Source organism: Octodon degus, unplaced genomic scaffold, assembly GCF_000260255.1.
Source record: "Octodon degus isolate 3935 unplaced genomic scaffold, OctDeg1.0 scaffold00014, whole genome shotgun sequence".
NCBI classification, from domain to species: domain Eukaryota; kingdom Metazoa; phylum Chordata; class Mammalia; order Rodentia; family Octodontidae; genus Octodon; species Octodon degus.
Genome location: NW_004524590.1, coordinates 20,434,834 through 20,447,619, shown reverse-complemented (window position 1 = coordinate 20,447,619; position 12,786 = coordinate 20,434,834). Strand labels below are relative to the sequence as shown.

The 12,786-nt window shown below is 41.4% G+C and overlaps 1 protein-coding gene across 4 annotated transcripts in view; it reads right to left on the bottom strand.

Moving 5' to 3' along the window:
• Mgat5 (mannosyl (alpha-1,6-)-glycoprotein beta-1,6-N-acetyl-glucosaminyltransferase) overlaps window positions 1–12,786 on the bottom strand; it is a 354,646-nt gene that overhangs the window by 124,410 nt on the left and 217,450 nt on the right. For all 4 annotated transcript variants that reach the window (XM_004626373.2, XM_023709791.1, XM_023709789.1 and 1 more), the window contains exons 8-9: window positions 8,901–9,070; window positions 4,999–5,133 (exon numbers count right to left, since the gene is read on the bottom strand). In XM_004626373.2, the coding sequence (XP_004626430.1) occupies window positions 4,999–5,133; window positions 8,901–9,070 (305 nt within the window). The remainder of the gene's footprint in view (window positions 1–4,998; window positions 5,134–8,900; window positions 9,071–12,786) is intronic.

Sequence of the window (12,786 nt, the reverse complement as noted above, 5' to 3'; positions counted from 1 at the left end):
CCCTGCACACGCTGGGCACCCATTCTTCCTCTGAGCTCCACTCCCAGCCAGTAATGCTCTCTGGCACGCAGTGGGCTGTGCATCATGAAAAGCTCTGTGAGGTTCACTACTGCTCTAGAATAACTGATATACTGAACATCTACACGGGGGACTTGAGAACCAAAGCCATCACAGAGAAGAGAGGACTTGGCGTCAGATGGCCTGACTGGTAACACAGAAGACTGTTCAAATATTGTTAAAATGGAAAATTCCTGAAAGCTGCAGCTGGGGACTGTGGTATTTATTGCTACACACCCAGCCCCTAGCCAGGGCCAAGCATGCAGCAGTTATTAAAGAAACGGAGCTACCACCTCTACATGGCTCAGTGTGCTTAAAGCATGCACTGCGCCTTCCAGGATAAAAGTGCAACATTTGGATCAGCCAGCCAGACTATTTGATTTTACATATAGCTTATGCTATGGTGAAGAATCCTCTGAAAGTTTGTCTGTCAGAAAGGTGATCCTCAAATTCCTGTGAGGATGGTAGTCTGAGGTAGCCTTTGAGAGGAACGTAGGGCTAGAAGAGGGCATGAGGGTGGCGTGCCCATGAAGGCATCAGTGACTTCCTAAGAAAAGGAGGAGACACAGGAGCTTGCGGCACCCGGCCCTGTTCTCTCTCCTTGCCACGTCTTCCCCCAGGCTAGGCACAACAATACGGTCCTCCCCAGCTGTGGACCCTCCACCTGGGACTTCCCAGCCTCTGCAATGGTGAGAAATTCATCTCTTTTCAATTGTAAGTTACTCAGGCTAAGGTATTCTGTGGCCACTCATGACAGACTGGGCTCAGAATCTTACTCAAGACGTGTGACAGCTTTTGTGGACCTAATAATAGTAAGGTTCACTGCTTTAGTTCTAGAGCCTGATGAAACACAGCTGCAGACGTTTCATTTGTCTCTACCACCAAGGCCAGAGCAGGCCCCAATACCTACTGTTGTGTGGCTGTGTGCTTGGATGGCCTTTAGATTCTCAAATGATTAAAAAACAGGAGATATTTTGTGACATGTGAAAAATATGGATTTCCTATTTATGCATTTAAAAATAAAGTTTTAGGTGAACACACTCATGTTCTGTTTCCACACTGTCTAGCACTGCCTTCGTGCTACAGGAACAGAGCAGGAGACGCGCACGTGCATGGACTACGAAGCCTCAAGCTAGAGGCCTTCATGGAGGTCCTCTGACCACAGCTTCAGAGGCCGAAAGAACCACCGACCGGAAGGAGTTAATACAGAAGCAAAATGTACTGATTTGGGTCACGTTTATTTCATCACCAATTCTCAAAACATTCGTGCTAATCAAGCTCCTGAACAGCTAACAAAAACATCTATTTTCTGTTGCTACTTATCAATAATACTTTTGAATAGCTTTTACTAGACCATTAAGTGTAAAAGTAAATACGGATTAAAGCACCAATTTTAGAATCAGATGACGGCAATGACTTTTAAGGAAAACACTGTTTCAGTTTTAAAGTTTTCACTTTACTGAAAGAATCTGAAACAAGAACAAGAGAATCCAAACAACCGAACGGGTTTTCTAGGAATCACAACCGTCAACTGCCATTTTTGTGTGTTGACTTTCTTACCAACATTTGTTTACGAGAGGAAGAAAAAAGGAGCAGGAGGAAAGGCTATCCCCACAGAATGAAATAAAAGCTGACCACAGAAATAGTTCCATTGTTTGTGTGGTTTTCGTTGAACAGGCTCTCAATGAGATGGCAATTTTCTCAGGACAGGGTCTTACCATGCTGCCCAGGTTGTCCTTGAACTCCTGGGCTCCCACACCTTGAAGCTTTGGCACTGTTTATTTTCCAGCTTATACAAATTTGCTTTTGCATAACAGCAGCACAAGACTGACCTTTATCTGTGATATGGGAGGTTTAAAATGCTACTCTTCATTCTTTGAACACTTCTCACATGTTTTGGGGTTGGGTGTGTGTTCTTAATCTTTATTTCACCTTTTTAACGCTTTGCTGTGTCTGGGCTATCAAGAGCAGATCAATGAGGGCCGGTAAGATAGCTCAACCAGCTAAAGCGCGTGCTTAGCTAAGTGCAGGGGCCGGGTTCGATCCCGGATACCACATGTTGTGCCAGCCCTGTCCCTGGGGTGTGCTGAGCCAGTGACTGAGTCCGGGTGTGGTGGCTCATGCCTGTAATCCTAGAGCTGGGGAGGCTGAAAACAGAAGGATCAATACGAGTCTGAGTTTCGTAGTGAAACCCTGTACCAAACACATAAAAAAAGAAAAAACAAACAAAAAAAGAACAGATTAATGAGTTAAAAAAAAAGATACCTGCTTGGATTCTTAACACAGCTTGCCTTCTGCTAGTAGAAACCTTAGTGCAGTGCCAAAGACTCTACCACACTGTGTTCTTCTGACTCTCGGCTACAATACTTCAAGATGGATGCTCCCAAGTACCTGGCCATGAGCTTTCTGTTTTTTAGCTCAATGGAAACCAAGGCATGTCTTGGACTTTGTGTGTCGCGTTTCTTGTATCTCCTCAATGTTCAGCAAAAGACCTCAGATGAAGCACAAGAGGGCGAGCCTCAGCTCCTAGCAGAATTTCAGTTGCATATACACAGTTACTTAATAAATGTTTGACTGATCTTCCTCATGGAAACTGGGTAAAATTTATAAATATTTTCCCAAGATCAACAGGCTTAAAGGACTTGCTCCAAATTGAGAGATGAGATGAAGTTCACCTTATACGACATGTAATTCCTAGTGCCTACCATCCGCCAAGATGAACACAGCCCTGGCAACTTCTAATTTTAAAAGAAGGAAGAACTGGATAAGAAACTTTCTAGAGGACCTGCTTGGCATTTCGATGGACTTTCACCTCAACCATACCAAAGACTGTAGGTCTAAAGCACTAATAGATCCCCCACCTGCCACTGCTCATGTAGACTGGTCATTAAGAAAGGGGAGACAAATGCTCCATGTTCCATAAAATCCCTCTGAGAGATGCCTTTCCATACAATGCAAGTGAAATAGCAATATACAGTGACCATTTTAATAACAGCACTGCCTCTCTTAATTGACCTGAACACTACCGCTGAGAGCGCTTTCCATCCAAACAGCCCTTTTTAATGGTAAGGACACGAGAGTCTAGGGAGGTCTGAACTGCCCAGTTTTCTTTGCATATTTTCCAGATTTCCCCATTCACAAAATGCCACAGAACAAAACAAAACTTAAACAACTGCCTTTACTACGTGACTTAATAACCAAGAAGCAAGATGGTCATTTGTACACAACTGAGAACAAAGGAAACAGTCTGACACCTATGCAAACCGCAGCAGGGGAATGAAACCCCACAAGAAACAGGAGGAACATGACAGAAAATGCAGCGTGCTAGTACCCAAACCAAAATCATATTTTTATGAAACTATATTCCCAAAATGAAAAGAACATGAGATTACATCTATCCCACCAATAGTCTATTCCATCAATGACTATTTATTGAACAATGAGAAAAATCAATGCTGGGCAAAATGCCTGTACACTGAAAGTCAATTTTACTAACAACGGGTATCTCTCCCCTCTACGCTTTTGAGGAATTTTCAGTTTTAAGTTCTGATTTCTGAAGGACTCCAATCTCATATAACCATGGGCAAATCAAGTTAATAGTAAGCTTTACTAACCTGAAAGAGGAGATGGTATAGATCATCCAAATCCACTGACTAGTTAAGTTGGAAGAGCTAACAACATATCACCTTTCCCGAAAGCAACAGAAAAGGAACACACAGCAAGATCCCCATGTTATGCGAATGAAAAGACTTTTCCAATGTTCTCTTGGGAAGTGGGTCAGGACTGGAGACCAGCATTTACTGCCCCTGGTACAGGGCTTCCCTATCCCTTAAGATTTTTACCCATATATGTGAACCACTGATACTACTAAACAAAAGATGATCTGTATTTAAATTTAGCTCCTTTTCAAAATGGGGATTTTTAAATGCTAGGTGTGGTGGCACACACCTGTAATCCCAGAACTTGAGAGGCTGAAGCAGGAGGACTGCCATAAATTCAAGCTGGCCTGGGCTACATATTGAGTTCCAGACTAACCTGAACTACATAGCAAGGTGCTTCCTTAAAAAAAAAAAAGACAAATTTTATAATAATATTTTATATACCATAAAGAAAAATCAGTATTAATGGTGATAAGCTGAAGATAATTTAAAAAAAAAAAAACTCCTTAGAAAGTACTAAATTCATAATAGGTGCTGGTTGTGCTTGACGGTTGGTACACGCAATTGCTCTCACCACGAACGCAGGTGTAAAAGAAGTACCGGAGATACGGTCACAGCAAATGATGCATTCTCAGAATGGCTGAAAGAAAACTGAGAAAGTAACACAACCCTTTACACAGCTTAAGTAATTCAGCATTGTATTTGTGGACCACTGAGATTGCTTCAAATATTCAATCACTGCTGCTCTCAAGCTCCTACCCAGGTGAATTCTGAGCTCACCCACTATACGATAATCACCACACACAGCCCACAGGGACCGCAGTCACACGGAGCACAGACTTCAAAAGGAGAAGCCCTCACCCATCATAGAAATTGTCCCCGCTTCTCCTCACATGAATGACAAGAACTCTGATGAGGGAAACGGTAAGATAGAAACGCGTCCATCACCTAAACCAAGGACCACAAAAAGGAACAATCTCCACATTTGATTCAAAGCCTTATTTTATTAAACAGATGAGGCCAGCTTAGGTACACTGAAAGAGGAATCTTAAGTATTAAGGAGGCTGACACTTGTTTTCTCAAGGTATCAGTGAAAATAATTAATAGCCCCAGGAAGCAGAATATCATTGTGCAAATTCTGAATTTCAATTAGGAATGATAGACACATTCCACACTGATCAAATGATAACATTTAATCACCTTTTTCTAGGCACAGCCACATAATTCTTGTCAGGGGGAAAAAGAATTTAAAAAACAAAACAAAACAGTGTGTTGTACTTACTGGTAATGAACCCAAGATGGTCCCAGAGTTTTCTTGAACTGAGCAAGTCCCACAATATCAATATAAATGAGTTCAACGATTCTGTCTCCTACAGTTGGGCAGCCAGACCGGTTCCCTACAACCTTCTTCATAATTCTGTAGAAAAAGGGCAAAAAAGAAACCACTTACTTGAGGTACTAAACTTGACAAATTTAACAGGCAAATAACCACCCCCCAAATCTCTGAGAGGCACCAGCATGGCTCTTCCAAGTCTACTACCTATGTCAATTCTTCAGACCTGTCAGGTCCAACCTAGACCCCGACTCTGTACTATGAAAAATCAGCACTGTCAATGTGCCATGTGAAATCCAGGAAGACGTGGGTCTGCAGCCATCTGCACTGTCTAGCAGCTGTGAGACCTTCTAGAAGGGACTTAGCCTGAATTTCCCTTTCCGCATTCCCCAGGGGGAAAAATATTGGAATATGAAGATGAGATCCTACCTCTTGTCTGACCTCTCTATTCTCCAAGTGTCTTCAAGTTCTAGGCTTTAAAGGCTCTTACACAGACTTGCCCTGTTCACTAATGTTTTTCTGTTATGTCAACCTTCTGCTTTTAACCAGACTGCATTCCAGAACTGGCACTGTGGACTACACTTTCTCATTAACCTGTCTTTCATCCATGCACTCACCCTTCTACTCGGACACACAAAGCCACTCCTGCACTCAGGAGATGACAGTGGACTTGAGGAGAACGCCAACTCCACAGTTGGGAGGAACACTGAGCACCTTCCATTTACTCACAGTCATCACGCTCCCTCTTAGCACTGTTCACACTCCATCATATTCCTTCATGGCTATGAAAATCCTACTCCGAAAGACCAAAAACACGAACAAGACTCAGCTCTACAGGGCTGTTCCTCTACTGCTTTAGGCATCCTTCTCCTCCTCCTCCTCTGGGCTTCTTACAAGGTTAGGTTCCACAGAACCAATTTCTTCTTTTTTTTTTTTTTTTTTCTGGTGAAACCGGGGATTGAACTCAGACACTTGTGATTGCCAGGGAAGCGCTTATTCTACTGAGCCATCTCCCTGGCCCCCAATTTCTTCTTAAAGGTTGGAAAACTTTCTATAAGGGCTGGAAAATAAACACTTTCATCTCTGCAGGCCATATCACTTTGCCACCATAGGATAAAGGTGGATAAGCAACGCATAACAATAAAGACCGCTTACACCCCTGAAACCTCACGCAAACAGAGATGGGGCTGGATCTGGCCATAGAGCTGACCTCTGGTCCACCTGTGTTCAGTGCTTCTCAAACCTGTTTGCATGCTGCATTTATTTGGAGGCATCATAAAATAGACATGTCTGTGCTCTATATGCTTAACTACTTTGAGAAGGGTCTATAAAGATTTTAAGCAGATCCCCCTAAACCTAAAAAATAAAACAGAAAGATCCCAAGTGATGCTAATTTCATGCATATCTGGGAACCACTGTTCTATGTTGTTCCCCAATTATCTTCCTAAATGAAATACTTCTAGCCCTGATCTTGATGTGCATAAAGACTACTACAGAATTGTCACTGATGACAGGGTAAGTCTCGGCCTGGCAAATTTCTAATCTCTCTTAAAGAGCAAATTTCTAAGCTCTCTTCTGAGCTCCCTAGGCAATTCTTGTCCTTAGTACTTGCATAGCGTTCCATGTGGTCACCTATCCGCTCATTCACTCACTCATCAGTTCAGTATCTGTATGAGCACCTACACTATACTGGGCACTAACTGCTAAGTATACAGTGGTGAATAATATTCAGTTTTCTGAACTCCCAGTATTTATAATCTAGAATCCGCATCTCCATTAGCACTAATAGATTCGTAATTAGTGCAATTATTAATGTATTAGTTGGAATTATCAAATGACTGGCAGCCCCTTAACTGCAAGGTGACCAGTTCTGTGGGTCCCACACCAAAGCCAGTGCACAGGAGGCACTCAGCGAGTGACAGAGGAGCGCACGAATGCATCTTCCTAAGGGTCAAGGGCCCAACATGTTTCAGAGCAAGCAGGAAGAAAGCAATGGGACGCAGACCGCTCAGGAACAAGGGAGAGGATTAAGAGCGGCAAAGAGCTCTACTTTGTCTTTCTCTTAAAGGACCAAGGCAAGAATGGAGACAGACACTGGGTGCAAATCACCATCGTCCCCAAACCCTCAGACAGTACGCTTTGGTTTGAACCTCAGCTTTACTTTTAAAATACGGACAACAGCAGTGCCTACCTTCAGGTGCTAAATAAAGACCAGTAAGTGGTCCACGAAGGTTAGTGGTAAACAGTCATCATCAACATGAGAGTTGAACTTTGCTCTATTGATTATCATGGTCTTAAACCATCCAGCAGAAAAGTATAAAAACAAGGTATGAAAGGTAAAGCCATATTAATATGCTGATCTCTAAAAGGCTCAAGTCAGCAACTTCTGACGTTGCCAGTCCTATGGATAACCCACTACTATTGTGGACTATGGGACAACATTGGGTTATTTTGCTGAATTCATGCACCTACAATATTTAAATGGCAATGGAATACCCATCTCTGACAAAATTAAACAAAAAAGGGGATATAAATAAAGGACCATTCTGTATCTCTATACACAAAATAGTTAGGATAGATATACAGCTACTTTCTCTTAATTCAATGAGAAGAAAGATTTGTACTAAGAGTGTTCGAACAGGATATCATATCTGCATCTTGTACTATGAATAACCACTATCAAGACAACAATATGCAATGTATTAATTATTGAAACTGTCCTACCTTCAGTTTTAATCGGTTTTGAAACTGTCTCACTGTTATTTCTTAACAAAATAAAAAATTAAAAAAAAAACATGAGAGTTGACATAATTGTGCATACTACCATTTGTAACTCTGGGTTGGCAAGACAAATGTGGTGACGGATCGAACCACAGTTCCCTGCATCTTCCTAAGCTACCCTGAGCCTTCCTAAGCCAGCCTAAGGAGGCACTTTAGACCGCTGAGCTATCTCACTGGCCCCAACCATTGTAACTTTTAACATTTGAAAAGAAAGCTAACAAATGACAGTTCATATCCTACCAAACTTATTGCTTTTATCCCAACATACACTGCCTCCAATCAGGGATGGAGCGTGTGGCTAAGCTAAGTGACCTCCCCAGGCAGCACTGCCTTGCCCCATAAAATGGGAACAGGGTGGACCATCTATTTGCTTTAGCCCCCGTCCTATCTCTCAGATCTTCATTCACAGTATTTCTCCTGGAAATACTTAACATTGCCACATGCTATATGGTTGCTGGGTAAGAAGTCTCAAAGGGCAGTTACACAAGAGAGAGATCTAGGTGTCCCTGCTCGGTCAGCTGTGTATGGAAAAGGGCTTTCAAGACAGTTAAGAGGTAGATGCAAATTTCAGAGAAATATAAGAGCAAGGAAGAGTTAACAGAATGAGCTGGGAGTTGGCTAATTGAAAAAGGATTGGATCAGGGCTTTCAGGAAATTTATTTTATCCAAATTAAATTATGCACAGGAACCTGCCCTGTTTTGAGATTTAGAAAGCCTGATGTTGAACAGGGAACAGTATGAATTTCAGTAAAAGATGGGGAATTAGAAAAGTCAATAATGTTTTGTGCTGCAGATGTGGGAAGCACCTGTAATAGCAAAGAATAAGCTCCTTAGTTTGAATTTTCTGGTGTTCATTCATGAAGCCTCGGGAGCCTGCAGCTACAATGAAAACATATTATCCTTTTCACAGTGTATGTATTTAGCTCCTGAAAATAATCTTCTTATCTCCTGTTTAGTGAATTATCACTTTCATTTTCCTCCCCAAGAAATTACAGACTAATAGAGGGCTTTAAGAGTTTACAATTTCTTTTTTGTATCCTGATTTTAAAATTGAAAAGTAATCTCCTTACTCCTTGAGCTCAGCCAGTGAAGCTGAAATCCGAATGTCATGGCCCAGTAAGTACAGAGATGTAATTAAATCACTCCATTGAACTAATTCACCAAGAGGGCCACCACTGAACGCGGTCTCTGCGATCTTGAATCCAGATTCCTTGGTCAGGAGTCCCAGGTGAACGAGGACCTGGAAGGCAGAAAAGGCAGGCATTCATTTGCACTGAATCATGGAAAAGCCCAGGGACACACCGCAGAGCGATCAACCAACTCTACCAGCACGCTTGGGCTGTAATGAAATCTCAATGTGGGGTATGCCGTTGTTCTAAAAGGTACAATGACAGGAAATAACTTTTCATGTTTTAGAGAGAGAAAATCATTACTGTCCTTAGTGTGGCTAAGAATATGATGGATGGATGGGTTATCCTACTTTATAAAAATGGATTACACTTGTACAATCAGAATTAAAGGAAAGTGAGGATACTAGAGTATCTTTAACAATATTTAGCTTTTTTTCCCCATAGCAGAAATATTTTAATCTTTTCCTGTGAAAAATTCCCAACACAGAAAAAAAATCAGGTAGGACAAGACAGTCAGCCCCAACAGGCTGACCGCGTAACTCCAGCAACTATTCATTCATGACAAGCCTTATGTAATCTATATTTTCTTTCTTCTTGACCCCCTAGAGTACTTTGAAGTAAAGGTTAGAGGTCTTATCTGCCCATCTGTAAATATTCCAAAATGCAACTGTAAACAAAATAAACCTTCACTTAAAAAAAACCAAAAACCATGGCCCCATCACTGTCACCTCTAAAAAACCTATTAATTCTCTAATGTCATCAAGAATACAATTAATGTTTCTACTTCTTTAGCTCACCATGCCCCTCTAAGGGCAGTTTTGTGAGTCAGAAGTTAAAGTGTACACACTGTAACTGTCTCATTTATTGCTTAGCCACCTCTAATCTCCATAATTCCCTATTACTTTTTCTTTGAGGGGGTTGTTGATCATTTACTTGTTGAAGACACTGGGTCATATTTGCAACAGTCTCCTATACTCTGATTTTGCTCATGGGCAAACCCAAGGTGTTGCAAAAACAGATCATTCTGTCTTTCATATTGGTGGTACATTAGTCATTAAAGCTTAAGGTATGATCAAATTCGCATTCAATTTTTTATTTTGTAAATGCTGCTGTGAATTTTCACTAGAGATAAAGCTAGCAAGGTGTCCTTGTTTTGGAAGACTATAATCAGCCAAGTACAATCAGTTAAGTGAACTCGCCAGCCTTTTGGAGGCTGCAAAGCACTGATGTTCTATCACTCCCGTTCATCTATTAGCTAAAAATACATCTGTAAAGACGTACTTCTCTATTTGGTCCAGTTGAGGTCAGGCTACAAAGAATAAACCTAGGAAATGCCTGAGTTTTTCAATGTATTTTCCGCTTTTCAGGATAACATTTTTTTTTTAATTTTATTTTTTTTTTTTCTCCTGAGACAGGTTCTTACTATGTAGTTCAGGCTGGCCTTGAACTCACTATGTAGCCCAAGATGGCCCTGAACTCACAATGATCTTTCTACCTCAGCCCTTAGCATGGCTTACTTTCCTTTATTTCTGATTTTAGCAGTATACCCTGTTTTAAAAAAGCAAAATAATCTGACTGATGGGATTACTGATGTGCACCACCACACCTGATAACAAGACTTTTCAAAGCATATTCTAATCATGATTTAGGTTCTGCTTAGTTTTTAAGCATCACAAAGCTATGCACATAAGCACGATGGGTTTCAATAGACTGCAGTGCTGGGCTACCTCAACCATGCGAGGCTACCGAAGCCAGCTCCTCGGTTCTGTGGGCATACCCCAGCAGCCTTTCGCAGCTTCTGTACCCTCAGGTAAGACGAGATGCTCTGTGTTCAATGACTACCTCCTTAATATGCCATTTTTCCCAAGAATCTCTTACACCACATAATGGAAATAGCATTTAGAGATCAAAGTCTAGGGCTTAAGGGACCCCTGTTAATCACTTCTGGAAAACCTTTTCAGTGGCACTAGCTAGTAAATGGATTTTCCCTCTAAGACACCGTAAGTTATGAGTTCTCACCAGCACTTCAAATTCAAACTTGGGACTATAATATTTTTACATAACAATATTTATCTTACATCTGTTATTTTTTGTCTCCCACAGTGAAAATCCTACTTCTCAAAGACACTAACATAATTACTCATTCGTGGTTATACAATTATTCACAATGAATTCAGAATGAGAACACTGACACTCCCACATACAACTTGATTTGTTAAAATTGTTTTAAAATATTTTTTCAAGGGCTGGGGACTTAGCTCAATGGCACAGTGCCTGCCTGGCAAGCAGGAGGTTGTGAGCTCGATTCTTGGTACTGATAAAAATAAAATAAAATAAATATTTTTGTGCTCTTTTTGCTCTCTGTGATGTCCCATTAGAAATGTCCAATTTAAGGCCCAGCCAAATAATTGAGCAGACTAAAGTGCCTGCTTAGGCAGACGCAGGGACTGAGATTCAGTCCCCGGCATGCAGTGGTGGCCCTGTCCCAGGGGTGAGCTGTAATCCTAACCCCTGGGACATGATTGAGACTGGGCCACATGCCTGTAATCCCAGCTGTTTGGGAGGCTGAAAACAGAAGGATCGCTACGAGTCGGATCTGTGTGGTGAGACCTTGCAGACCCTGTACTAAATACATAAAAAAGTCCAATTTATTGGATGTTCAACTTTTTGTTCTTATTTTCCTTATGACTTTTATTGTAATTAAATGTTCACCCTTAATGTAATGTGGTTCCAGCATCAAATCTACAAAGGGAGATATGTTCAGAGAGGTTTAGTTTCTCTGCAGTATTCCCTCCTTTTCCCTTATTTTTTTTGTGCTAAAATATACATAATATAAAATTTACTGTTTTAACAAATGCAGTTTCACATTTATATCACCACCATCCATCTCCTTTATTTATATGTTTTCTTTGGCTTTATCCTTCAATTTGTAAAAATGTGAATAAGACAAACATACGTATCTGTGTAGATGTACAGACCTGCAGTATGCACGCATACTTTAAAAAGTCCCTCTTCCTTTTAAAAATAATGTATGCTAGTCTCACTTAATTTTTTTTTACCAGACAACATTCTGTAGACAACTCCTTAAAACTATGGAAAAACATTCCTTCTGTTATGGTTTGCATCTGGATGTCCCCCTAAAGCTCCATGCAGTCATGGGCGGGCTTTTAGAGTGTGTGGTTGACTCAAGGTCCAACGCTGGGATTATGGGTGGGCTACGCCTACCCTGGCCCCGGCAGTCGGCATACAATATAAGGGAAGGAAACAGGCTTGCTCCCTCCTGCTCCTCCCTTTTGCACTTGCTGCTTTTGCCGTCTTCTGCTGCCATGCGCCATCCTGCCTTAGTGCCAGCCGTAAGTGTGGACTGTGAGCTTACACAAGCCTTTCCCTCTTTCCTTTGGGCGCTGGGTATTTTGTCCAGCAACAGAGAAAAGTAATCAAGACACTTCCTTTTTAAACTGTGCTTGCAGACTCCCATCACGTGCTCCTCACATACTATTTAGTGCCAACCTGTCTCGTTATGGTGTCTCAAAGTTAAGGGATCTAAACAAAACTGACTCATTAAACTATGACTTGGGGGTCTTATAAAATGCATTCATGGTTTCCTTCTCAAAGATAGCAAATGAGTCAGATTTACTCTGAAGCTCTTTTTAGATACAGCAACAACTGGTTTACTTTGCCCAGTTTTGAAATCAGAACAGTTAATTTATAGTCCTGTCCCTTAATCTACAACTAACAGGGCAGAAGATCGTCTAAGCCAGGGGCATGCCAAAGGATTTCTAAGCATGTCCCATGAACTTGAACAACCTGGCTTAAGTGTAATAAG